General features: G+C 37.5%; 7 protein-coding genes across 15 annotated transcripts; 4 read left to right on the top strand and 3 right to left on the bottom strand.

Moving 5' to 3' along the window:
- Positions 1-1,161: 1,161 nt before the first annotated feature.
- On the top strand, positions 1,162-5,986 carry LOC105159773 (Cation efflux family protein). Its single transcript, XM_088879628.1, has 10 exons — positions 1,162-1,830; positions 2,487-2,595; positions 2,838-2,877; positions 3,127-3,203; positions 3,874-3,962; positions 4,807-4,876; positions 4,980-5,018; positions 5,121-5,271; positions 5,412-5,501; positions 5,605-5,986. The coding sequence occupies exons 1-10, from the start codon at positions 1,422-1,424 to the stop codon at positions 5,704-5,706; spliced, it is 1,176 nt and encodes a 391-aa protein (XP_088735754.1). The 5' UTR covers positions 1,162-1,421; the 3' UTR covers positions 5,707-5,986.
- Positions 5,987-6,189: 203 nt separating this feature from the next.
- On the bottom strand, positions 6,190-10,619 carry LOC105159671 (zinc ion binding protein). Of its 5 annotated transcripts, none has more exons than XM_011076813.3 (8): positions 10,418-10,616; positions 9,127-9,406; positions 8,752-8,983; positions 8,430-8,575; positions 8,217-8,304; positions 7,984-8,130; positions 6,620-6,769; positions 6,190-6,534 (listed from the first exon to the last, which is right to left on the bottom strand). In XM_011076813.3, the coding sequence occupies exons 2-8, from the start codon at positions 9,375-9,377 to the stop codon at positions 6,487-6,489; spliced, it is 1,062 nt and encodes a 353-aa protein (XP_011075115.1). In that variant the 5' UTR covers positions 9,378-9,406; positions 10,418-10,616; the 3' UTR covers positions 6,190-6,486. The 5 variants fall into 5 exon arrangements, with proteins under 5 accessions (XP_011075115.1, XP_011075114.1, XP_011075117.1 ...); XM_011076812.3 differs by having other exon boundaries at positions 9,127-9,390; XM_011076815.3 differs by having other exon boundaries at positions 10,452-10,616.
- Positions 10,620-11,291: 672 nt separating this feature from the next.
- Positions 11,292-14,693, bottom strand: BSM (Mitochondrial transcription termination factor family protein). 3 transcript variants are annotated; one of them, XM_011076808.2, is made up of 2 exons: positions 14,490-14,693; positions 11,292-13,598 (listed from the first exon to the last, which is right to left on the bottom strand). In XM_011076808.2, exon 2 carries the CDS (start codon positions 13,569-13,571, stop codon positions 11,997-11,999), a length of 1,575 nt encoding a protein of 524 aa, XP_011075110.1. In that variant the 5' UTR covers positions 13,572-13,598; positions 14,490-14,693; the 3' UTR covers positions 11,292-11,996. The 3 variants fall into 3 exon arrangements, with proteins under 3 accessions (XP_011075110.1, XP_011075111.1, XP_011075113.1); XM_011076809.2 differs by having other exon boundaries at positions 14,540-14,693; XM_011076811.2 differs by having other exon boundaries at positions 14,545-14,693.
- A 1,005-nt stretch (positions 14,694-15,698) lies between these two features.
- LOC105159772 (Cysteine/Histidine-rich C1 domain family protein) lies at positions 15,699-16,418 on the bottom strand. Its single transcript, XM_011076957.3, has one exon. The coding sequence runs from the start codon at positions 16,416-16,418 to the stop codon at positions 15,699-15,701; it is 720 nt and encodes a 239-aa protein (XP_011075259.1).
- A 726-nt stretch (positions 16,419-17,144) lies between these two features.
- LOC110011917 (uncharacterized) lies at positions 17,145-17,972 on the top strand. Its single transcript, XM_020693564.2, has 2 exons — positions 17,145-17,611; positions 17,761-17,972. The coding sequence occupies exons 1-2, from the start codon at positions 17,222-17,224 to the stop codon at positions 17,806-17,808; spliced, it is 438 nt and encodes a 145-aa protein (XP_020549223.1). The 5' UTR covers positions 17,145-17,221; the 3' UTR covers positions 17,809-17,972.
- A 1,810-nt stretch (positions 17,973-19,782) lies between these two features.
- On the top strand, positions 19,783-21,998 carry LOC105159669 (WRC protein). 2 transcript variants are annotated; one of them, XM_020693182.2, is made up of 4 exons: positions 19,783-20,220; positions 20,444-20,514; positions 21,040-21,122; positions 21,236-21,998. In XM_020693182.2, exons 1-4 carry the CDS (start codon positions 20,047-20,049, stop codon positions 21,760-21,762), a joined length of 855 nt encoding a protein of 284 aa, XP_020548841.1. In that variant the 5' UTR covers positions 19,783-20,046; the 3' UTR covers positions 21,763-21,998. The 2 variants fall into 2 exon arrangements, with proteins under 2 accessions (XP_020548841.1, XP_011075109.1); XM_011076807.3 differs by having other exon boundaries at positions 19,784-20,220; positions 20,438-20,514.
- A 1,189-nt stretch (positions 21,999-23,187) lies between these two features.
- Positions 23,188-25,489, top strand: LOC105159667 (uncharacterized). Of its 2 annotated transcripts, none has more exons than XM_011076804.3 (2): positions 23,188-23,480; positions 23,721-25,489. In XM_011076804.3, exon 2 carries the CDS (start codon positions 24,075-24,077, stop codon positions 25,275-25,277), a length of 1,203 nt encoding a protein of 400 aa, XP_011075106.1. In that variant the 5' UTR covers positions 23,188-23,480; positions 23,721-24,074; the 3' UTR covers positions 25,278-25,489. The 2 variants fall into 2 exon arrangements, with proteins under 2 accessions (XP_011075106.1, XP_088735554.1); XM_088879428.1 differs by having other exon boundaries at positions 23,188-23,966; positions 24,082-25,489.
- The last annotated feature ends 510 nt before the right edge of the window (positions 25,490-25,999 follow it).

The following is a 25,999-nucleotide window of genomic DNA, read 5'->3' as shown; positions in this document are numbered from 1 at the left end:
AATGTCACAACAAAATGACCGCAGATCAAAAGGTTAAATATGTGAAGTTGGGTTGCGCATAGGTTTGACAACTTGAAACCAATTTCTAAAGGTCAGTAAAATATTCCATGTCGAGGACCTCGAGAAGAGGCATTGAGAGTCCTATAGAGACTAGCACTAAGTATTGCAGCCGCGTTTCATCAGCAGGAGACGTAGGTCGTCTATGCAATTTTAGTAGGTTAGTTGGCAAGGTAGTCGACTGATTAAACTAACTCGCGAGAATCATCATATGAAAGTCTTGAAGGCTTGATCGGTATTACTGGAATTCCCGGTTCTGATAGTACGAGATTAGTCTTCAAACTTGAGAAATCATGACAATCACATGCTTATGAAGACTCTATCTTGGATATATCGAGAGGTGGATGTATCTTGAGGTATGTTCACCATAAACCTTATCTAGTGCAATCGGAGTATGTAACAAGGATGGTGGATTGAAAATAGAATCTGTCCCCTATCAATATTGTATCATAAGTGTCTCCTATACGCTCTGAGACCCGTTTATGCCTTCAAAATCTATGGCAACAATGATTGAATGAATGAGATAGATTTTTCGGTCCAATCAGTGTGGTAAATGAGGACTCGAGTTATAAGTATAGATGTCTCGTCAAGGATGAGAATCGATGCCCAATTTCATATCTTAGACTAAGACCGAGATGCGGTCGATGAAAGAACCTTACTCGTATGAGTTTGGAGTCTAAATGTTCACGCAGTTATTCACCTAATCTCTAGTGCTATAAACTTTTGCTAGACGGCCACCCACGATAGCTATTTTTTATTATGAAATAATAAAAATAATTCATTAAGTTGAATCTAATCCATTGTATTGATCACACATGCCCAAGTCTATATATAATATCTACAGAAGATTAGATATAAAATTTCTTAACACTAAAACAAATCAAGGAAGATCTTCCCAGATATATTAAACGAGTTAATATAAAATTTAATTGCTTTTTTTAATTTGGAATATAAAATCTGATTACATTTTAATTTAATATTTTGGATGATATTTTGATTTTATTTAAAAGTAAAATTGATAATTTCTATAAATAAAAAAGTATGGCCTAATTAATCATGCGATGCAATATAGGGCTGCAAAGTCGCATTAGCGTATCGGTCTCTCCACATCAAAGAAAAAAAGTATTGGTCTGTCCGTTTACTTTGACTGAGGAACTACAACTACTACTGCCTGCCCCTCCAAGATTACTACAATAACCACGAATCAGTCAGTGTTTCACCGCTTCACAAAATCGACGTTGGTTCGCCATTTTCTGGATTACGTGCATACAACAAATTCTTCATACTTGTATATGTGAAATTAACACGCTTGAATTGTACAAGACGCAGTACAGTTCGATTTTTTCTTGCATTTGCAATAAGAAATGGACAGTCATTCGCCTTTTCCACGCACGAGGAATCAGAACACTGCGTTTAGCTACCAGAAGGTAGCTGATTCTCCGAGATCGTATACCGGCGATTTCGATTTTGGAGAAAGCGCAGATCGCCGATTTGCGTTCTCTCGCCAAGTGTCGATGCGTCAGAACGAGGCTCACACTCCGCAACCTATGCTTTCGCGCAGCGTGTCGAGCATAGATATAGCGCCGGCCAGTTATTATCCAGATTACTCCAAGGGATTTGATGAGAAATTTTCTGGGTTTTCGTTTGTTCCGTTGATTTTGGGGGGATTAAGGTCTGGAAACAGGAATATGAGGCGTTTGTTCGTGTTGATTTCGCTTAATGTAGCGTATTCGACTGCTGAATTGGTTATTGGGCTTTTCTCTGGACGTGTTGGTATGTAAGTTTAACTTAGTTGATGTTTACGCTAGCGTATCAAATGTTAGTTAGCTGGGATTTTCTTTTGTTTTGTGAAAATTTAAACCTTGGATGTTGATTGACAGAGAACGTTCTAATTTTCATTAGCCACCGAATTGATTACATATTATTTCAACTACAGCTTCATCTTTTTGACAAAAAGGGAGCAGTGATGTTTCACGTTAGAAAGAATTGAATGTGTTGAAGACTGTTAATTTGGTTCGAAATAATTCCTTGCTTTCTTTTAGAAGGATATGTTCTTTCAGGTTTTAAGTTCTAGTGGTTGCAGTGTCATTGCATTTGATGTAAAGCTAGTAAAATTATGCTGACAGTGTTTATTGGTGGATGCATATCTGTTATGCTATTGCTTAATGTTGTCAAATCAACATTTGAAGAGTATATATTGACCACACAATCATGAAAATCGATATGCCCACAAATATTAACAGCTTATGACTCAGGTGTCCGACATTGAGCAAATGACAATAGCTAGACTTTTCTTTTGGCTTTACAGAAATCTGTATTAATATATTATATAAGATTAGGCTTTTTGGAGTTGAGTTTGGTTGGCTGCCTCTTTTTGTTGATTGCTTACTTTCTTTTGTTCATGATTTGCTTTCTCTATGTGGTTTTAGGCTTGGTGTCAGATGCATTTCATTTAACATTCGGCTGTGGCCTCCTATCGTTTTCATTGTTCGCAATTGCTGCTTCTCGTCAGAAGCCTGATCGTGCATACACATATGGGTATGATTTGCAATGTAATGTTTTATTCTTACTAACAGAAGGAATTAGCCTTTTCATGTGGAACTACCAAATACAGCGGATGAATGCATTACCTTTCCTTGTATACAAAATTTAGGTCAAGTTCAAGAACGCTATTTTTATGTTAACATATATCTTTAAGAACTAAGTTTTGAATTTTGCAAAGAAAAGAAAAGAATTCAACTATTATAAATTCACTTGTAGATTCCTGTCTTTGTCAATAGGTACGGAAGGCTAGAAGTTTTAGCTGCCTTTACCAATGCTGTAAGTACTTGCTACATTGGGCTGTCTATTAGTTGTTGGATTCTTAATGTTGTTTCTGGGATGAAGTAGTGAGAATCACTATTTTGAAGACCTTGGAATCTTCAGTGATTTTCACTATTCTCTGTCTCTGCATTTTTCTGTTGTTTTGGTTACTTGAAAAAGTAATGTAGTATATTTTGCATAATATAATCACTGCCTCTTTCTCATCTCTCCCCTCTCACTCACTCAGTTCTGTGCTTGTTTAGACAGCTATTTCTCTTATTCCTGTCTTTCTCCTTAGCTGTCGAAGCACTTCATGCCTTCATACAAGACGAATCTGAGCACAAGTAAGTTGGCATTTCATTGTATTGCTGGACTTTTAGGTTTCATTTTATTCTAGCATTCGTGCAACTCACTATGTGCTGAGGGGTGAAAAGAAAACTAATGCTTTAGTTCTTAGGGCATCAGGCCATAGGGTATTCTGTATTTCGGCAGTGGTCAAAATCAGCACTTCATGCAACTTCCCATTATTTCCCGGACTGCAAATGTTCTTAAATAAATGCGAGTTATAGAACTTCTCATCTCTTGCAAGATCAATGTAATGAATATGAGAGTTATCTCTGGTCTAAATTTTGTGTAAGCATGGACCACCACATTTAAGCATTCAGTTCATATCAGAACCTTTTTGGTGCTAATTCCTGTTTTGGTGTTTCTATGAAAAGTAACTATCATCATTAGGTTACAAGCATCACATTTAATAATGAACTTTATTAATTGCCATTTTGAACACTTTCTTTGAAGAAGCAAAGGAAAGAAACAAAGGAACATGGAAAACCAAGAATAAGAAGGGGCTAGAGGAGAACACTCCTTTTTCACTCTTATCTATGCTGGATTTGGTGCGAAAGTTTTGCTGCATTTAATTTTCATCATCTCCGTTGTCTTTTAGTTTCATCATTAGTTGATCTAAATGTTAAAATCTAAATGGTAATGGCTATCTCTGATCCCTACCTCTTTTAGGCATTACCTGATCGTCTCAGCTGTCACGAATTTGCTTGTAAATCTTATTGGTGTTTGGTTCTTCAGGAATTATGCCCGAATCAATCTTGGTGAGCTTCTTATACATGTTTGGGTTTTTTTATTTTTTGAATAATTCCTAAAAAACATTTGGCTTATTCTTTTACATATCGTATTCTAAATTTTGTTGTCTGTTCATGGTTCCCGTCCCTTGCATGTTGATAACATCATCAGCTAAATTGCTGAAAGCACATCTCTTATGTGATTGGATGAAAGCTGGAATAGAAAGTCCATGATTTTGAGTAAAAAGGCTACATAACTTCTAGTGAACTGAAATAATTGGTACTATCTCTTGATCAATTTGTAGAAAGATTAAGGCTTGGATGAACTCCGACTATTCTTGTTTTGATCTCTTAGTATAGTCTCATTTCTGCTGCCTGAACTATCAGGTATTGAATGATGCTGCATATTTAACTTTTACTGAACAACCCTCCACTTAAGAACTCCCTTTACATGATCTCCATATCATAGAAATCGTATGAGGATTCAATGTAAACATATTATACACACATAGATTTCCAAAGAAAGGAGAGGTAGCTGTATTGCTTGATTAGTGATTCTTTACAAATTGAGCCATATTATGCCACATATACAGTTACCTGGGAATTCTTGTCAAATTATCGAGCCAATGTTTCTAGTTATGGGTTCGAGAATTCCAGTGTCATGTAGGTAGTGGATGAGCATAAACAAGGACAATATCAACTTGAAAGTTCTGGCAGATATATTTAGTCATAATGAAAGACAGATCAAGCTTGTGATTTATGTGGCCTGTAGACCTGGAAATCTATAAATTGCTTCCATAATCCCTTCTCCAGTTTGTTCCCTCCAAGTTATTTTAGATCGGATTGTATTGTTACTGTTATTTTTTTGTTTCAGTTTACAGAAAAGCTGAAGATATGAACTACCACTCTGTTTGCTTACATGTCCTAGCAGATTCGATCCGGAGGTATGAGAAACAGCAAACCTGATTGCTTTTATCTTTTCTGGAAAATTCCCTCTGTTTGATATTGTTTTGTGTATATTAATCTGCAATATGTTGATTTTCTCAGTGCAGGGTTAATCCTAGCGTCCTGGTTGCTTAGCCTTGGGTAATTTGATGTGATCTAAGGAAGATAGGTTCAATTTAGTTTATTCCTTAAGCTCCCATCATTACTGCACTTATTACTAATTGTTTTCTCTTTCTGTCATAGGGTTAAAAATGCTGAAGTGTTGTGCTTGGGACTAGTTTCTGCTACAGTTTTTATGCTTGTCATGCCACTTTTTAAAGCCACAGGGGGTATTTTGCTGCAGATGGCACCACCTAGCATTCCTGCTTCAGCTTTAAGCAAATGCTGGAGACAGGTAAAATCTGGCTATCATCGAACAGCTTTTGAGTGAAGGGAGGAAAAATGGAATTTTTCAGTTTCAAATATCGAATATAAGTACTAAAGTCCTAATTGCATTGCATCTCAATGCAACGTTTTCATGTTACTTGTCATTAGATAAGTTCCCGCGAAGATATTGGAGAGGTTTCTCAGGCTCGTTTTTGGGAATTGGTGCCAGGTCATGTTGTTGGATCAATTTCACTACAGGTATGGACTATTGATCAGCTCGTATGTTATCTCTATCTGGATTATATGATTGATGTTTTGCTCATATCAATTACACATTCTCTTTACTGCTGGATGCATACAGGTGAAGCAGGGAATGGATGATTACCCGATACTCCAATATGTCCATGGCATGTACCATGACCTCGGGATACAAGATTTGACAGTACAAACGGATTACGCATGATCCACACTTCCTTATTTCGACAACTTTCGAAGCCTCATTAAATAACCAATACATATGCTAGTCTTCTATGTTGAATATGAGGATCTGAAGAGCAGTATACAACTGTGGAAAACTGAACTCGGTACACAACAGAAGTAGCAGGACTAGATTTCTTTATTGTTTTTAGTTTCTGCTTCTTGTAAGTATTGAAAATTTTTTACCTTTCAAAATATTGATTCTGGAGGCAGTGTCATCTGTGACTGACACGACACTAGAGTAGGATTATAGAACAAATTTTATATCTCTATGATTCTTCGCTTTTCTTTGGATGGTAAAATTTCCATGGCTGTTCACTACGAAAAATATCTGGCCCAGCAGACACTAAGAGAAAAATGGCCACCGACAGAATATTATGATAATTGACAATCATTCCCTGTATACTGGTGTAAGCACAAGTACTTCCCTTTCAAGAATAAGAAAGATGATGAAAAAAACAACTTGCCAGATCAGAATAAAACTCACTTTTCATCATCATCATTCTCTTCGAAACATAGCTACTAGCTTAAACTATCAACTCTCACAATTTTTCTATGGTAACCCAAACGCACAACTATGTTTATTACAGAAGATTTCCCGTGTTAGTAGTTTCTACAACTTATTTATAAGACATTTACAACAGCATCTAGTCCACATTCGCTAAATTTTATTACAGAACACCTGGATCAGGGGCAGAAACAAATAGCACATGCCCTCCTTGATTCATATGCTTCATGCATTGAAGAAACAGATAGTAGAATTGTTCTATTTCTTTCCGAGTTGACTGTTGACGAACTCCAGCACTGAAAGGCGCTGTAATCAAGAAGGATTTAATCAAATTAAAGGTGAAATCCACGCTACCTAAAGTATATTTAGGTAGAGAACAACTAAGTCATACCCGTTGTTCAAGGCCTGCGTCTTCAGCACTAACTGTTAACGATTCCAACAATTTAATGGCATCCTGGAAACCAGCAATTGCTGTATCCTCATTTCCAAGGTTTCTGTCTACATCAGCAACTTTGGCAAGGGATATAGCTACATCTATAACCTGGATTTATGAGAAGTGTCAAAAGAGAAATACACGGAACGAGTAGAAAACCATGAAACAGAGCTGCTAACTACCTTTTCACCATATTAATGTTTTTATATTTATGTTGAAACAGGTGATGCATTAGCAGATCAAACGTACTTTTGGCCAAAAAGGAACCATGATTAAATTGGTTGGATTATAGATACTCCTGTATTAATATCAAGTTCTTGAATCAAGAAGGTGAATGTAAACAATCAGCTGACCGGTGAAAAAAAAAGCTGTGTATGGACACAGGAGGTAGTTGTAGCCAAACAAGCACCAGTAGAAAGACTAAAACCAAAGCCACAACATACGGCAAAATTAAACTTTTATTAGAAGCTGTGTTCCTTTCCTTAGCGGCTTAGCCATGTAGTTCATTGTGGCTTCTAGGGCAATAAAGCCTGTTTCAGCTTCACAGGCAAGTTCATCTGTGTTCAGACTCAAGACAAATATAGTAATAAAGACGGTCAAATACAACAGAGCTAAAAAGAAGGAACTGAAATTCCATTAATGCTATTAGAATATAAGCACCTTATCCCTGGACAATAAACAAGAGCCACATATGTTCTAGATGATAGATATTCCATAGGCAATGACCTTGACTGCACACATACTGCAAGCCAATAAAAAACAAAGAAAAGAAAACCCTAGGTCATAACAAATTGAGAAAGTTCAGAGAAGTAAAGGTAGGACCGGGCAAACTGTTCTTCTGGACTGAGTAAAACAGGACATCCACTTCAAATTGTTTAATCCTAGATTTCTTTATCTAATCAGATTGTATAGAATCATATATGACCACTTTGACCTCAAGTTACCAAACAACTCTTAGGATCAATGTTTTATCACTGAGCTACCAAGTATACCTTCAATATTTGAATTGGGCAAACTGTTGTTCTGAAATGAGTAAAACAAGAGATCCACTTCAAATTGTTTAATCCTAGATCTCTTTTATGTAATCAGATTGTATAGAATCATATCAGATCCCATTTGACCATTTTTCTTCAAAGTTACCATACAACTCTTAGGATCAATGTCATCACTTAGTGACCATGTATACCTTCATTATCATATGAACTTATTAACAATCATAACTATTTTAAACTCTTCTTTTTGTAAGCTACATCCTTAAACCGATGGTTTATCAGGAGTACAACCACAAGAAAGAGCATTAGAAGTTTCTTAAGTTTGCTCACTTGAGAAGGAACACTTGAATGATTGTTCATTGCATTGCGGCGAACATCCAGAGCCTGAAAATAATAGGATCTTGTAGCCTGTAAATCCCCCTCATAGTATTTTAGATCTCCAATTTTATTTAGTGAGACGGAAAGCGTATGTGTTATCTGCACATGTTCAAAAAACAGACACTACAATGAGCAGCATTTTCTAGAAACTCAGGATAATAATTCTGAATTTTAGAAGTGCTTACCTCCAAATCATCCTTGGGCACTTTCATAAGGAAATTGACACTCTCCTCAAAATAGGAAATTGCGGAACTAGCATCACCAGTTGCCCGACTGACATGAAATAAGTAGAGTTTTATCATTTAATAATTTTACACAAACACTCGTGAAGCAAAATTTTTAAAAATCTTTCTGCCAAGGGCCCAAGACCAATAAAAAGATGAAGAGGGAGAACATACCAGCAATCACCAAGCATACCTAAAACAGCACCTAGCTGAGAGCATAACTCAGGAGTGTTTCCCATCTTCTCCAATTGTTCTCTGACATCTTCGGCGCATATACTAAACCTTGATTTTGCACTTTCTATGTTATTCGCACGAAGTGCCTATACATAAAAACAGAATAACAGATAGCATAAGAACAGGATTGATAGCAAGGGGAACTCGAGAAAATTCCTAATTGGGCAATCTTCTGTGGGAAGAAAGTGTGAGTGTAATGATCTGTTCCCGGTAAGTACAAGAATCATTCGTGGCATGACACAGAAAGGAACTTAAAACTCACTCTCATAGCCTGTTGCATCAAGAAAGCACCTCTTTCTAGAGACACGTCCTCATATATCACCGTTTTCTTATCATCTTCTCTTTCCTCATTGTCAGCATCTACTTGAGACCTCTTGATCCTTGCATGACCTTCAATAAAGCGATCAACAACACTCTGAAGATTCACATCATCTTCAATCTTCTCAATGTCAGCACCACATAAAGGACAATCCTTAAACCTTGATATGCACGCTCTGGTTTTCATTGACAGAAATAAAATAAAAATGGATTTAAAGAAAGCATTATTGGCATTTAGCAACATATGCCGAAAGAGGAAAGTCATTTACTTCAGATATAAGGTGTGAGATGAACAGTTGATCAAGAACATTTTGCTTACTTGCAATATACATGGGAACAAGGTACGCATTTGCTGCACTCAAAAAGAAGTGCTTGGCAAATCACACAACTGAGAGGACCCAACTTAAATGTCTGAGAATCATATCCAAAAGGGCACTTGGGTGAAATTGCTGAATCTTGTTGAGGCTTGTTATCATTGACTGCCTGCTGTTTATTTTGGTTTTCACTGGGTTTCTTGCCAGATGCATCATCAGGACGAGAAGCTTTGATAAAAGGGCAAACAGGTGTCATCTTGATTTATAACCTGCAACAGGAAAATGCTACACATTTTCTGAATTACACTTGGGATTTTCAAATGCTAAACTAGATATAGTAGTACAAGAAGAGCAACAGATAGTTCTCCATGGTTTGTCACCAGCACAATGTCTATGCATTTATATAGACATAAATGTGACCACAGCTATTACAGCAATAAATTTGTTCCTCAACCAACCTATTGCACAAGCCTAGACCAACTTTTTAAGCAGAGTAACCTGAAAGGGAGAAACATAGTGCACTAAGCAATGTTCAATCTGTGATTTCAGCAAAAAGAATCTCACTTCTGTTTACTCATTGATGTAAAAGCCTAGGAACAGCTACCACCAATCAGATATTACCAGAAGATGCAACTTTAAACTCTGTTTCAAAAGCTTACCACTCAGGAACAAGTGAAAGAGAAAACAGAATTTTATCATTGCATAGAACTTCTTCACCAAGCAATGCAAGGCCATATCAGGATCTACTACAGCCCACTGGCTAAACATTCCCTAAGTTTTGCCCTCTCTAATGAAAAGTTAAGTTGACTCAAAATATAAATGATCCTAACAACCAACTAAAAGCAAATCAAACCCAACATTAACTTTTTAATTGTGAGTAGTACGATGAGTATTGATTGTGCTAACTAGACCTATCACTTAAATTTAAGCAGTGTTCGAGTGAGAAAAATACAAATATTGCAACGTACACAGGGTCCACCCTGCACACAGATTTCACCAATATTATCCCATCACCATCTCAACTAAAGAAAGGACCCTCTTGCAATAAATCGGGGTAAAAAAATGTTATTAACTTCACAATTTTCAGCTCAGAAAAGGCATTCTTGATTACAAACAATTGAAAAGAACAAACCGCACACAAATGTGGAGGCATCACTAACAGACAAATCAACAAATTCCAAAATCGATATCTAATCCAAATTTAAGTGAAAATCCAATAAAAAGTAAGAAATTGTTTTCCGAAATTCAAAAAGTAAAACTATGACACAGGTATAAGAAAACCTGCACACAGCGCACCTGAGTTCTTCGCCGTATATCGGATTTTTCCTACCTTTGTTTTCGGATTCGTTCCGCTTCTAGAATTTCAGACTATAACTTCAGGCTAAAATGCAGGGATACTGTTGCGCATCAGAGTCTCAGAGACGACTGAAAAGGGATTTTTGGTGGAGGAGAAATCATGCAAGAGAGAGAAACTCTTTTTAGATATTTCCTTTTTTCTGATTTGAAGTTTTGCTCTTGGGATAAGATTGCAACTGGTCTTCTTGGGCTTGAAATAATTAGAGCCCAAACTTGTACACTAAACCTAATTTGGACCCAATCCATTCTGTAATGGATTTTTGTTGGCCCAAAAATCAATGACCACTTGAAAGTAGTCCAACCCACAACAATTTTTTGGCCCAACCCATTTCAAATTATGATATAGTATTGTGATATATTTAGATTTCGAAAAACAAAAAAAAAAAAAAACAATTTCAAATTACTTCCTATAAAAAAGAACTTGAAATTGTTAATGTTCAAATAACAAGCTTAATATACTCATCGTATAATTGATTATTTTCTCTAAAAATATATGTCAATAACAGAATAAATGTATTACACATGTCTTATAACTAGTTTATATTTAATCAAATTTTAATTTGAATGAACGAATATTGTTGTGGAGGCGTCTTCATTTCACTTGTATAAACTTTTGAACTTGGTCTTGTCAATATAAAAACTCTTGTTGGGAGGCTTTTCCTTAATTTGAAATGGAACGTGGGTCATATTTGGATCAACCGGGTCGAATTTAAACCAACCAAAAAAAAGGAAAAGGTCAAGAGATGGAAATTGGACTTTGGTTGTTCATCCAAACAAGTAATTTTATATGATGAAACTGACAGAAAAAATGTAATTAAAGAGAAAAATAATATGCATTGATTTGGAAGAAACTTCTCAAATTTCCATGACAGAACATATCAACCACTGATCAGTCTATGAGGTATTATTATTCATACATTAATCCACCAACCAAAACCAAACTTAAACAGGCGGTCTAAAATTTGGCTGAATTCGTAATCTAGTACAGTTGCTGAGCCATTTGCAACGGCATCTGGACCTGAAACATCTCAGCAAGAATCAGGACTAGCAGCTGTAACCTGTGTCTGATTCACGCACGTATTCTGATTATATGTTGAAGAAACCTGGATGGACCTGATCTTCTGGCTTGTCGTCCTGATACAGCCCTGGTTTCACCTCACTAGCTGCACAAAACATGTGACTCCGAAAATCACATTCTGGTTTATCACAAAAAGTAGGATCAGTGCCTGGGACTCAACTCTCTCATGCAACTATTGCAGTATTTAGGAGAGCCCTTCTTATCCATTGGCCTGAAAATGAGGTCATGTCAATGGCTTTTTAGGCTAACTTTCGGAGGGAAATACGTGCACTGCACATGGAGATCGATCTTGCACAACGCAGAGCATACAAATGCGTATATGATTGACTCTAGACCACACGAGGAAAGGGGTATATGCTAAGGGAACTTGGTCAAAATATAAAATCAGTATTGCCAAGGGAAAAAAAAATTGTCATTTTCTGTTACTCATTTTTGCTAATTCTACTCATATCCATCATCACTGTCATCCTCATATTCAGAATCAGAGTCTTCGGTGCTGGGTTTCATTAAGCTATTCAGGTCAAATGAAGAATCTTCCTCGATATCTTCCATGTCAATTGAGTCGTACTTCATTCGTTCTTCAAATTTCTCATCTGAACAATTGAGAAGCCAAGCAAGAGAACATTTAACTCCCATTCGTACAATAACCTTGTGTCTTGGCTTCACAGTAGACTCGAGTCCATAAGTGAAATAAGCTGGGAAAGTCACTAAATCATCCAATGGCCTATCCATTGTGGATTTGAAGTAATCAAAACTGAGTTTCATGATGTCAACATTCAGGGCCAACAACTGTGGGCACCCCACAACCATCTTTCTCATTTGTTCCATGGAGAATCCACATTCCTTTAGGAAATCCACATGCCTCACTATGGCTTTGTCACTGAGGCTGACAATTTGGGGCATTTTCTCTATGACTCTCCCAAAATCTTCAGGGGTCAATTGAATAATGGAGCTGAGGAAGCCCCGCTGGCTGAGAAGCTTTGATTCAAGGTCAATTCCTATGATTTCAGGATATTGAGCAATCACAGATGCAAGTGAAGTATGTCTAACATTATACTCTAGCAGTAATTTGACATTTGGCTTCACCTTACCATCAAGTTGAAAACCAAGAATGTGTGGCCGCTTCTCAATCAACCTAGCAACTGCCAGGGATGGTATTCCCAAGCTTCCTAGATATTCCACAAAAGGTTTGATCACCCGACCTACCCGCATGCCCAATATATCTGGGTATTTAGTTAGCACTCCTCCAATCTCCCGCCTGGCTACTCCAATTCCAACCAAATAAGCCACTGAAGTACTCATGGTGCCCTCAAGCTTAAATCCCAAAACTTCTGGGTACCTCTCAAGGACTCGAGGAATATCATTAGGCTTAATGTCCATCCCTTGAAGATATTTAACAACAGGTTGAAGGTCAACCACAACACTGGCATGGAGGACTTGTGGATACCGGCGCAAGAATTCCGTAAAAGTAGATTTTCTTACACCCAATTTGCCAAGGAAATCAAGCACTGGAACCATATTTTTCTTCACACTGCATCCAAGGACAAGCGGGTAATTATTAATATCTTCAATTGTAAGTCCTAACTTGTGAAGGAACTCCACACGTTCTCTCATGACGTCAACAGTGACAGGAAGCTCCAAACCATCAAGCTCATCAGGAACAATGCCAATACCCCTCAAGAATTCGTAAACTCGGGCACGGTTAGCAATCCTCTCGCTTTTCATCTGTAATAAACTAGGGTGAGTATAAAATGAAGCAGGATTAACTTCTTTCTGCTCCCTACTAAATCTGTCTTTCTTGGACAAAGATAAATGCGAAGCAGTGGATGAATGAGACTGCCCAGCAACATATGAATAAAGCTTCATCACCAATCCACATCTCTTCTTACAATTACTTGAAACACATAGAGACGAGATAGAAACCATCTGCGATCTGTGGAATGCAAAAGCGGGTAACTCATAGTGCACGAGCAAAAAACTGGGTTTAGCAAGGCCAGTGTAGCTTGTAACCTTCATGTCCTTTAACTAGTACAATCAAAATTTCTGCATTAAAGGAGCAGAATAAGAAACTTTCTTCCAAGAACTTCAGATGGTATCTTATAAACGACTTGAATTATACCGAACTCCCAATCAAATGCAAAGAAACATATGCATAAGCAATGCTCACTTTTGTGATTTCCGAAAAAAGAATTTCACTTCCATTCACTCATAGATGTAAAAAAGCCTAGTAAGAACTGCTACAAATCAGATATTACCAGAAGATGCTAACATAATATAAGGGATAATGCAAAATCCTGTTTCAAAAGCTTCCAACTCAGGAAGAAGCGAAAGAGAAAATAGAATTTTATCATTGCATAGAACTTCTTCACCAAGCAATGCAAGGCCATATCAGGATGTAGTACAGCCAACTGGCTAAATCATTCCCTAATTTATGCCTTTTCTATTGCAAAGTTAAGTTGACTCGATTATAAATTATCATAATAACAGACTAAAGTAGTACGATGAGTATCTATTTTGCTAACTAGACCTATCACTTAAATTAAGTAGTGCCGAGTGAGAAAAATTAAAATAGTGCAACATACACAGGGTCCACCCTGCACACAGATTTCACCAATTGGATCCCATCACCATCTCAGCTAAAGAAAGGACCCTTGCAATGTATTCAATAACAATGGCCTAACACAAACTTCCAAAAAATCTGTAAACTGGGGTAAAATATGTTATTAAATTCACAATTTTCAGCTCAGAAAAAGCATTCTTGATTACGAACAATTAAAAGAACAAACCGCGCACAAATGTGGAGGAATCACTAACGGACAAATCAACAAACTCCAAAATCTATATCTAAACTGAAATTAAAGTGAAAATCCAATAAAAATAAGAAACTGGTTTCGAAATTCAAGAAGTAAAACTAAGACACAGCTATAAGAAAACCTGCACACAGCGCAGCTAAGTTCTTCGCCGTATATCAGATATTTCCCCACCTTACTTTGGAATTCGTTCCGCTTCCTGAATTTCAGATTATATCTTTTCGCCGAAATGCAGGGACTGTTGCGCATCAGAGTCTCAGAGAGAACTGAAAAGGGATTTTCGGTGGAGGAGAAATCATGCAAGAGATAGAAAGAAACTCTTTTGATTTTTTTCACTGATTTGAAATTTTGTTCTTCGGATAAATGCGTTCGTCTTTTTGGGCTTGAAATAATGGGCCCCCGTTTGTCCTAAACGAAATTTCAGCCCAATATATTATGTAGTGTATTATGTTCTGCCCAAAAATTACAACCACTTGAGGGTGGTCCAAGTTAAGACTGGAGATAGCCACAACAATTTTTGGCCCAATTATAAAATTATCGAAAACAAATACAAAGCATATTTTACTATAGTTTCAAATCCATCAACTCAGATGTAACATTAATAAAAATGCAAAAATAAGCTTCTACACATAGAAGAGTCATGCAAATGAATTCTTATGATTTCTTTTCTGAAAAAAAATTTAAATTAAATTTGAAAATTGAATGATGCACATATATGTGTATGTGTGGATAAATCTAGACTTAATTTGCTACCATCACAATTCCTAACTTGATATTAGTTCAATTAATTTTGATAAATGAAGAATAATTTGTGACTTGGTTTGGTTAACATCTGTATGCTAGTTTGATTGACATTTTCGGGAGTTGGTGTATTCACTATTTTCTCAATTTTTTTTAAAAAATAAAGGTAAATTACAACGACCTCTCATAAAATTTGGTATAATTACTAATACCTCTTATTATTTGAAAAATTAAAAATATCTTCTTGTGAATTATGTTAAACCTGAGGGAAAATCGTTTTCTCACTTCATGAGTTAGAAGTTTTAACAAGTCAATCTCCCATTAGTTTGAACATGTTCAAAATTTCTCTAAGTGAAATTTAAACCAACCAAAAAAACAAAAGTCAAGAGATGGAAACTGGAGTTTGGTTGTTCATCCAAACAAGTAAATTTTTAATATGATGAAACTGATAACAAAATAATTAAAGAGAAACAATATGGGTTGAATTGGAAGAAACTTGTCAAAATTCCATGAAAGCACAACATATCAACCACTGATCAGTGGATGAGGTATTATTCTACGCTAGTCCACCAACAACAACCAAATTGAAGGTCTAAAATTTAGCTGAATTGATAATCTGGTTCAGTTGCTGAGCCATTTGCAACTGCATCTGAAGCTGAAACATCTCAGCAAGAACCTCCTCAGGGCTAGCAGTTGTCACCGGTGTCTGATACACGCACGTATTCTGATTACCTGTTGAAGCCGGAATCTGGACCTGATCGTCTGGCTCATCGTCCTGGTACAGTCCCGGTTTCACCTCACTAGTTGCACAAAACGTGTGTACCCGAAAATCACACTCTGGTTTATCACAAAAGTAGGACCAGTGCCTGAGACTCAACTCTTTCATGCAAATTTTGCAGTATTCAGGAGACCCCTTCTTATCCATTGGCCTGAAATTGAGACACACCTCATGTTGATGGCCTTTGTGGCTAACTTTAGGAGGCAAATACGCGCAGTGGACGTGGAGATCGACCTCACACAATGCGCAGCAATATGAAAACGTGCTTCCCGGCCCGCCACAGGCGTTGCACAAGAAAGAGCCGCTGCAGTAGGTAGGGCTGGGGACGAGCACAAGGGGGTGCAACGAGTGGGACGGATGCTTGACGTAACGGTTGGCGTTCCCGCAGTGGTCGTGGAGGAAGAAGTTGCATCTCCAGCAGGCGAAGACTGAGTCGTTGCACGGTAAATGGCAGCCGTGGCACTGGAATTGCTGCCCCGGCTGAACTTTGTAGAGGGTCAAGGTGTGCGGGTGGCTGAAATGCTTGTACTCCATTTTCTGCTCTTCTTTTCCTCCCTATTAATTGTCTGCTTCTATTCAGAAAGGTACTTATAAACAACTCAGAAGTTTAATGAGTCAAAATTTTGCAAATGAGTTTGGAATTTGGTGGAGATAAATATTACAGCTTGAGTAATCATGTAGACTTGTTTATTGGGGAATATTGGGCGTTGACTTCATATTACAACTTCAGGACACAAATATGGCTGCATGTATGTTGACTTTAAGCTACAACTGGTAACTAGGCATCCAAGTCAACCAATATCTCTAGTTGCTAATTGCTTTTTATTACATGTTGCAAAATTTCCACATCTAGGCCTGACAAAACTGCTGGTCTTCGTCAACTTTACATTCTTAATTGATTCTAGGCAAGAACATGTGCAAGAAAGAGTATATGGATACAAGTAAATAGTCAAGGAGGAATTGAAGTATATTTTAAAACTTATAAGCTCTTTCCCAATTGAAGAAAACATGATAGTGGCTTCGTATGAGAATCGATGGATGAACGTAAACGATAAGGCTGAAAATGGGGTATATAATTACCTTAATTGGACAGCTGATTACAAGATATGAAATCTCAACATATGTGTTTGGCCTGCTAGAAAGAATCGGTCATCATTCCTTGGTATATTTAATGTAGGCAGCTTATGTCTTGTTGGTTGTTTTAGGAATTTCTTGATTCCATCGGTAAATGCTTGACAAATGGATATCTTTGGACTTAAAAAAGACACAACGAAAACAACATATGGTTCTCCTAAAATTAGTCTTGTACATCTGAGTGGAACAAGTTGCTTACAACGATGGGCATCGAGGCAAACAATGAGAAAAATCTTGATCAGCCAAGTCTGATTTCTGAAGACTTCACTTTGCCTAGTTATAACTTCAGTGATGCATGCTTCTCAATCGATATTACAAAGTCTATACGGATAGACGACAACACAATCGAGGCTAGCAGAGAGGTTTTGAATCATCAGGTTCAGATCCCAGGGTCTAAGGAAACATCAACAGTTGCTAAAAGGGAGAGTTGTGATTTTGGTAAAAGGGAATTCAAGAGAGAGCTGAGCCTGGCGCCCTGGACCGGCATCCCTTCCCCTGTCTGGGAGGAATTAGGCCAAGGCAACAAGAATAGGAACTTGACTGCAACTAATGACGGGATGCCACTGAAAAATCGGACTACAAAAGCAGAAAATGTAAGAAATCTTCTTATAGTTTCTTTGTTGGTTTAGTACTGATTAACTGTACAATCAAAGATAAACTATTGATTCATGTAAGTTGTCTTAATGATTAACATGAAAAAGTTTGCAGATACACAGAGAATTGATGTTCTCTTATTTTCCAGGTGAATCTGAGACGTCCATTTTGGTCGAAAATTCTCGTGTGCTTCTGATGGGAAACCACCTGAATCTGGGAAGAGAAGAAGCTGAGATTGAATCAAGGGATTGAATCAAGGAGGGAATCCTTACTTTGTAATATACAGTCTATGTACTTTGTTCAATTTGATTACGTTAATATAAGTTATCAGTATACAAATTCATATCAGTTTGAGCTTCATCTGACCTTTGATTAATATAATCGCTGCCTAAACAAGTCGAGTTCAAAATGATAATTAAACCGATGTTTGAATTTTAAATTCATAGTTTATGTTCCATTCGAATACAAGGACTATGGAAAAAACTATGTTGTTCGAAAATTTTAACTTGAATTGAGCAATAGTAGTGATTAATTATGTAACACATATATTACTAGGGATAATTATATTTATATCCCAAATTTGTGGTTTGTTTATTCAAAATTATCCTTACCTTTTGTACAATCATAGAGAAAACCATTGCTGACACAAGAAAAAAGTTGTAGATTGTGTAATGGTGTAGATGATCATGGGATGTGTATGTATAATATAAATAGTGATAGTTTGTGTAAATAATAATGACGCCTGTGATGAGTGTATATATAATTACCCAAAATGTAAGGATAATTTAAGTAAACAGACTATAAATTAGAGGTGTAAATATTTTCATCCTGTAATACTAATATGTGGTTGATTGTTTATATGAGCTTAGCCTACTTTGACTATGATACGGTCTAAATGGACAGTTTAAGTCAAATTCAATTTTCAACTCAATAACAAATCGAAAAAGCATAAAGAAGAGAAAAAAGCGGAAGGGCCTCATAGGTTTTCCCTCCAATTGTGGCCTAAGAAAGTGAAGGCCTTCTCTTGTTTACTGAAGGCCCAAAAAGCTCAAGTCCACCTTGGCAGACCATTAGGTATTTTCTCTAGGTGTAAAAACGCCATTGGGAGAGGGATATGATGGCTCAAGAGGACAGACCTCTGGAAGAGTAGGACTTTCAATTCACTGAAGTCTCCTAACCTAATTAGACCCTTTTTTTACCTCTCCAAACAACAAGATTAAGATTTAAAGGAGGCTTATCCACTACCAACCACCTCCCCAACTCCCTTGGAGGCCAATCTTCTCACCACTTCGGCTATAAAACCTAGTTCATCCCCCTTAAGTAAGGAGGACGGTCTAAGCATTCATAAGCAATTTGTACCAGACACATTCATTCTTATTCGCAATTTTTCATCATAATGTGTTATTTCATCCTCATATTTTCTCTTTTCAGTATTGGATACTGACTTAAACGTCGGAATGCTAACATTGGTTTTGCAGGTCCCCATCTTTAAGCTTGCAGAAATGTTGGTCTATCAAGTAGCTCAAGTCTATAAAAGATCTGACATGTGTGTTTTTGTACAGATCGGACTAGATTATAGACCTACATTGTCATAGTACGGCCCAATATCTTATTATAATTTTTTTTTAATTTTTTCTTTTCTTTTTTTTTTTAAAAAAACTTTTTGGCGTCAAAGATCTTTGTAGGAGTTTTATTATTGAATTGGTGGAAAGAAAGTTGTTTGTGGTAAAGAAAAATCCATATGCAGGTATTAAAATGTGAATTATGAGAAAGATTGGGTGGCATAAAATAATTAAAAGCCACGAACAATGAGGAAAACATATTGATATGGGTTGTTGAGGAAGTGAAGCCATAATTAATATTGCCCCCAAAAGACCCTTAAAATCGCAAAACAACCCCAAATATCTCATCATTATGTACTCTTTGTCCCCCCCCCCCCCCCCCTCCCATCCCACGCACAAGAACACACCCTCCACGCTGTCACTGTCCGTACTTGTCTCTCCTTTCCACCTCAACCCGGTAGCCGGTGACCCACCACCCCACCCGGACCACCTCCCGTGCATGTGCCTCACCAGCCCCCACACGTGCCATCTCCAAGAAAATTCTACTTTCTATTTTCCTTTGTAGTCCCTTTTCCCCTTTCTCCCCACCTCATAGACTTATATCCTCATGTGTATGGTGCAGTGTGTGAGTGTGTGTGGTGCAACAAATTAAAGTTAGAGAGAGAAACACAAAGCAAACAATACAATTTCAGAGAGAGAAAGAGAGAGGTGAAGGCATATCATCAAAGCCAAAAAATATTTCTTGAGGGCATGTGTTTTATGTGACCCTCTCTTGGTCTTTGAACAGTCTTCTTTCTTCCATTATTTCCTTGCACACATACACAATCTCATATGTGTATGTGTATCTCTCTCTACATCTTTATCACCAGACCATGAGGATCAGAAAGCGTTTGGCACCATCTTCTATCCCTATATCACCTCTTTCAGATCTCCAGCTCCACCGATCAGAGGCGGCGCCACCCGATCAGCCCTTTGGTCAAAGCATGGCGACCGGCAGATGGGCTTCCCATAGAAACGATGAAACTCAAGAGAAGATGAAGCAAAAGGTAAAATCTTTAATGGGTTGCCAAAAATTAAAAAACACATCTTTAGTGTGTGTTGTGTGTGAAATAAACTTGTACTTGTTTTCTGGTGGGGGATAAAGTTTGCAACTTGCAGCAAGAAATGCTGCACCGAGGGCACATCATGAAGCACGACTTTAAATACAATTCTTGGTTTTAATTCTAAATTCTTGTTTATATATATTTGATTATATTCTGGCAGTGGCAGGAGGTGTTTGGAGATGATGAGAAATGGAGATTGGAATTGGAAGAGAAGAAGAGTTGTAATAATGATATCAGGTAAGAATGTAAAGAAAAAAGTAAGTAAATAATGTTGTTACTTCTCTTCTTTCATGGATCCTTGTACCTAGTAAAAAGGAAAAGAAGGATGAATTCTTATATATAGCCAGTAAAAGCTTGAAAAGGTGAAAGAAAGGGGAGAGAGAGAGAGAGAGAGAGACTGATCTTGAGTTTTTCTTGATCTAACCCTCATATAAAATGCATACTCTAAGTGGAAAAAACTATTTCTTTTGGTGTTTTTATATCAACTTTGGCTACCTTCCATACCCTCCCCACCCCACCCCACCCCATCCCCATCTAATCTGCTGCATAAACCTATATAATTTCTCCTCTCCCATATACATGTGTTTTTGACTAATTCCTTTTTGTGTTGGAGAATAAAACAATACCACATCCCCATGTGGTGCATGTTAGCATGGGGATATATGCTGGTCCCCAGCTCATATTCATATATATTCTTCTCCACACACATAATTTTCCATGATCATGTTCATTTCCACCTCATTCTCATCATAATTTCATCAGGAAAATAGTTAGCATCTGTGGTGGAGAAGAATTAGGTGCTAACAAAACTCACCCGCCCCCATCATCTTCTTCAGCTCATCAAGGTAATTAGCTATTAATTTCTTACTATAAATATATATTCACTTGTTGATTTCCATGGAATGTATATATTTTTGGGGTTAATTTGCACTGGAAAACGTGCATGTAAACTATCAAGAGAGTTGGTGTGAAGGAGACTGTAAGTTAGTTCCGTTGAAGAAGCGAAAAGGGAGCTTCGAGAGAAATCCAAAACAGGATACAGTGATCAGTGCAAAAATGAAGTCGAAAACTAACAAGAAATGTGGTGATCATAATCAAGAACCAGTGATGAAATTAGAGGAAAATGGGATTAGTAGTTCTGCAAGTGGCGGTGGTGGCCCAAAGAAGAACAAGAGGGGGAATGTGATCATGGAAGGGTCCCGGTGCAGCCGTGTAAATGGGCGGGGGTGGCGGTGCTGCCAGCCGACGCTTGTGGGCTACTCTCTCTGTGAGCATCACTTGGGAAAAGGGAGGCTGAGAAGCATGGCCCATGTGCGGCGGTGCGTGGATGCTGGTGGGAGTGCATTACCACCATCGCCAAGTACTACTGATGGAGACTGCTCTGACAAACAGATGACGCTTCCACCGCCGATGGTCACCAAGAAAAGGACAAAGGTTGGTGTGGTTAAAGCTAGATCGATGAGCAGCTTGCTAAGCCAAATTTGATGGTGATCATCAATATATATATATAGTAGTATTCATAGTTAGTTAATGGCAATCAAAATTTGAAGTGGCAAAAGAGTAGAAAACATGAGCCTTTTTGCATGTACTAAATTTAATCAATGAAAAACATGCATGCATGTCCGATTGTTAGATGAATTGCATGTCTTGTAATGAAGAAACTTCAGTTTGTATTGAGCTTGATTAAATTGAAATTAATTAATATATTGTCACATTAATTAGTCCTTGATATTTAAACATAATTACTAATATTAGGTATAATATATAATATTTGTGATGTGATTGATTAAATTATATTGTAGTGATATTTTTTGTGCCATTAAGTGAATAATCTGTATGCAGATCCCCTCAGAAACAAGAATTAAGTAATTGCAAATGTTAATTAGAGAAACAGCAAATGACTGTCATTTCATGTCACTGAAGAAGTTTAAAATCAACATGACTTAACCATGTATCATTATGTGCTCAAAATTTTCTTCTTTCTTGCACTACATCCTCAATGCTTTTACTTCGTTTCCCACATAAAATATGCATGTAATAATATATGTGTATAATTATACATTTCAATTTTCATCAGTCAATTATATATATATATATACTATCTATAAATTTTTTTTTCAAGAAATCACATTTATTACTAATTTTGTAAGGGTTATACATGAATATTATATTAACATCTAATTATACATCTATCTCACGTGCAAATCCAACCCGTGAAATATTTCTTTTCATAAATACGTAGTGTTAACAAGACTCTGATGTCATATTATATTATAAACAACTATCTCATCTAAAAGAAGTTTAAACTATCATAAAACAAAATTATTTAAGATTAGTTTCTTAACGTTATACAAGAATTAAAAAGAATTCTCCTAATGATGTTTATATTACTACCGCCTTAAGAAAACAAAGATTCGTTGAGACATAGGATCCCAAACATATATATATATATACGTAGGCAGTGTTGTGAAACTATAGAAGAACAAATGTGAATGAATTGTAATGTATTTAAAACCCCTTATTTTGTACCAGGTTGCATGCCCCACACCTTATGAAATTATGGCCCTTTAATTTACTTTTTCTTGTTCCTTATTGACTCCGAAAATTGCTTACCTAAAACGTTGAATTCACTATCCATTCAATGTCAAGAAAGAAAAGAGCATTAGGAAGTATTAGAAAAATCTTCTTTTGCCTAGCTAGAACCTTTTCTTTTAATAGGGCCTGGGCTCAACTATTAGGCAAAGCCCAATTTGAAGAATATGACCTTACTGATTTGGTTTGTTAAGCCCAATTCATGTGTCTCTGGAAAAGCTGGGCCCACTCCCTGGGGCAGCATTTCTGCTTTTATGCTGATATGGCACTGAGATGGGACCCACCCCACCCACCACACTGGTCTCCAGCTGCAAACGAAATCACTACTACTTGCGGTTGCGGAAGATGACTCTCTCTCTCTCTCTCTCTCTCTTTCCCCATTGCTTATTGCTTTCTGAGTTTGAACCCAATACAACTCTCTCTATCTCTCTCTCAACGCTCCAATTCCAAATCCCCGTAAAAGTGGAACAAGATCCCAATCTCTCTTAATCATCAACGGAAAAAGTAGGAAAAATAGTTCTTGGGAAATTCCATCTCAACGACTTCATAATACAATGAATCACCTATGTTCATAACCGCAAACCTCTATATTTCTTTTCTTTTTCTCTAAGGTCACTCTCTCTGCTTATTGTACTGTTTGATTGGCATGATGATGTCTTTGTAGTGTAAAGTTTGAATCTTTTGGCTCTTGTCTAAGTAAAGATGGAGGAGCCCTTTATATTATTTGGTGTGGTCTCTACGTAGGGGGGGGGGGGGGGGGTTGAATAGTACGTGTTGTGTGTGTAGATTAGAGAATATTGATTCTTTGGTTATAATCTCACTGACCCTTTTGTTTCTTTTGCTCTTTCCAGTGATAAAGTTGTGGGTTTTTATTTGGTTGGCTCGCCTAGCAAGGCTGGGCGTTTTTTTCCCCCTCTTTGGCTGGCCAGAGGCAGAAGCAATTCTGGGTCTTCAGTTCTTTTGAGGGTTGAAGTTGCGCATTGGATTCTTGTTAGCATTATTAAAAAGCCTTCTGATTCCAGTTTGGTTTTAACTTCAAATTACATATAGAGAAAATTTGGGCTTGGTTATCTAGGATCAGTACATAGATTTTCGAGGTAATATAACAGTAGGAATTGTTTTGGTGGGGTCATTTGTTTATAATTTAGTCAGAAAGTTAGGCAGAAGGTTGGAGTTTGGTTTAGGTTTGAATAGGTGAATTTTCAATGGCAGGGGAAAATCTTGATGTGGTGAACATTGATCTCAATGTGGGACCTCTTGATAATGCAAGTGATGGTGGTGAGCAAGGATCTGGAACTTATACTAATGTTTTGATGAACTTGGACAATTGGTTGCCTGTTCCGAGGGCCAGGGGAATTTTCAGGCATAGGAGCCGAAGACGGTCCTTGGGGAGGCAACTTCCCGTCCAGCCTGAAACAAGAAACCTGGGACGGGAATTAATTGGAGGAATGGAACAGCAGACGGGTGAGGGTAGTGTTACTACTGAGGAAAGGCCTATTGAATTGACAAAAGTGTTGGAGAATGGCAATGCTTATGTGGAAAATGACGGTATTGATAAGAAGGATGATGATGGGAAAAATAATGGTGAAGAAAGTAGCTTTTTTGATTGCAACATATGCTTGGATTTGGCCAGGGATCCTGTTGTTACTTGTTGTGGTCATTTATTCTGCTGGTCCTGTCTTTATCGGTGGTTGCATCATCACTCAGATGCCAAGGAATGTCCTGTTTGCAAGGGGGAGGTCACGGTAAAGAATGTGACCCCGATTTACGGGCGGGGTAATGATATGCAGGAGCCAAATGTGGATTGCAATCTGATGAAGATTCCTGTCAGGCCCCAGGCCCAGCGTGTTGAGATCTGGAGCCGAACTCTTGGGATTTCTACTGGAGTCGAGCAGGCTGAGAGCAGGGTTCGAACTCATGAGGTGGATGATGTACTGGAGCTCATGGGTGCATTTGTTTCAAGATGGAACAGAGAACACACTCCTCAAGTGCCGTCTGATGGTGCAGTCGGCTTAACTGAAAGCAGCCCGCCTAATGACGAGGCCACGGATAATGGCCAGCTTTCATCAATGTCACGTATTAGCAGAAGGAATTCTCTTGTAGCAGCTACATTTTCTGACCTTACATCTGGCGTAAACTCTGCTGGGAGCCCAGCTGCTGAAAGATTTGTCGAATCCCATTTTGTCAGCAATCCATTACGAAGAGGTCGGCCTCGTTCTGATGATCAGGATTCTATATCCAGTATTGCTGGTATTATACACTCTGACAGCCAAACCGTGGACAATACAGCTGAAATCGACTCCATACTAGCCCGTTTTGATTATTATTCAAGAAGAGACGATGCAGCAAGAATTTCAGATGTTGATAGTGGCGATTCCGGTGCATCTAGGAGGCGGAGATTGAACTGAATCAAGACACTCATAGGTTTAGGGAAAACCACAAGAACCTAGACATCTTAGGCACGTTTAAAGTACCTTTTATCTAGTCGCTTCGTATCGGATCTTGCAAGGCATTACATCCTTGCTACATTCTGTAAACTCTAAAAACCTTTCAAATTTTCATCACTAGATTAATAGTTGAATCTATAAATAAACCTTGTCCTGTGAATCTGCTTAGATGATCTCTTGAGTTTTGATCATTTCAGACACATGGTTTCATCCGAAAATTGCAAATACTACATGCTGTTACTGCTACTTTTATCTTGATATGTGGAGCTAATAGAGAGGTCCGAATTCTTATAAGAGGGTTGGACTCCGGGGCCTTGGATACATGTCTCGTGTTGACATTCGGCCTGGTTACTGTAGGAAATGTTCCAAGCCCAAGTGGTGAAGAAAACAAGGTTAACATACATGAACAACAGGCTGGCCTAGACACAAGTAGAAACTGGATCAGCTTCTTGATCTGGGCTTTTGAACTTCTATTTAACCCATAAATCAAAGTTGTAATAAATCGTTTCTTAAGTTCGATCCACTCCTTGTCTTGTCAAACAAAATTACAAACAGATTCTAGATTATTTTGTGTTTCAAATTATTTAACTAGTGATACTTGAAACTTTCCCTATCACAGTATCTAACTATATATATATATATATATATAGTTATTTTTTTTTTATCTTAACAGTTTATCAATT

Source organism: Sesamum indicum, linkage group LG4, assembly GCF_026168435.1.
Source record: "Sesamum indicum cultivar Baizhima isolate 11 linkage group LG4, ASM2616843v1, whole genome shotgun sequence".
NCBI lineage: Eukaryota > Viridiplantae > Streptophyta > Magnoliopsida > Lamiales > Pedaliaceae > Sesamum > Sesamum indicum.
Note: the sequence above shows the minus strand (reverse complement) of the source record. Positions and strands in the feature narration are given on the sequence as shown.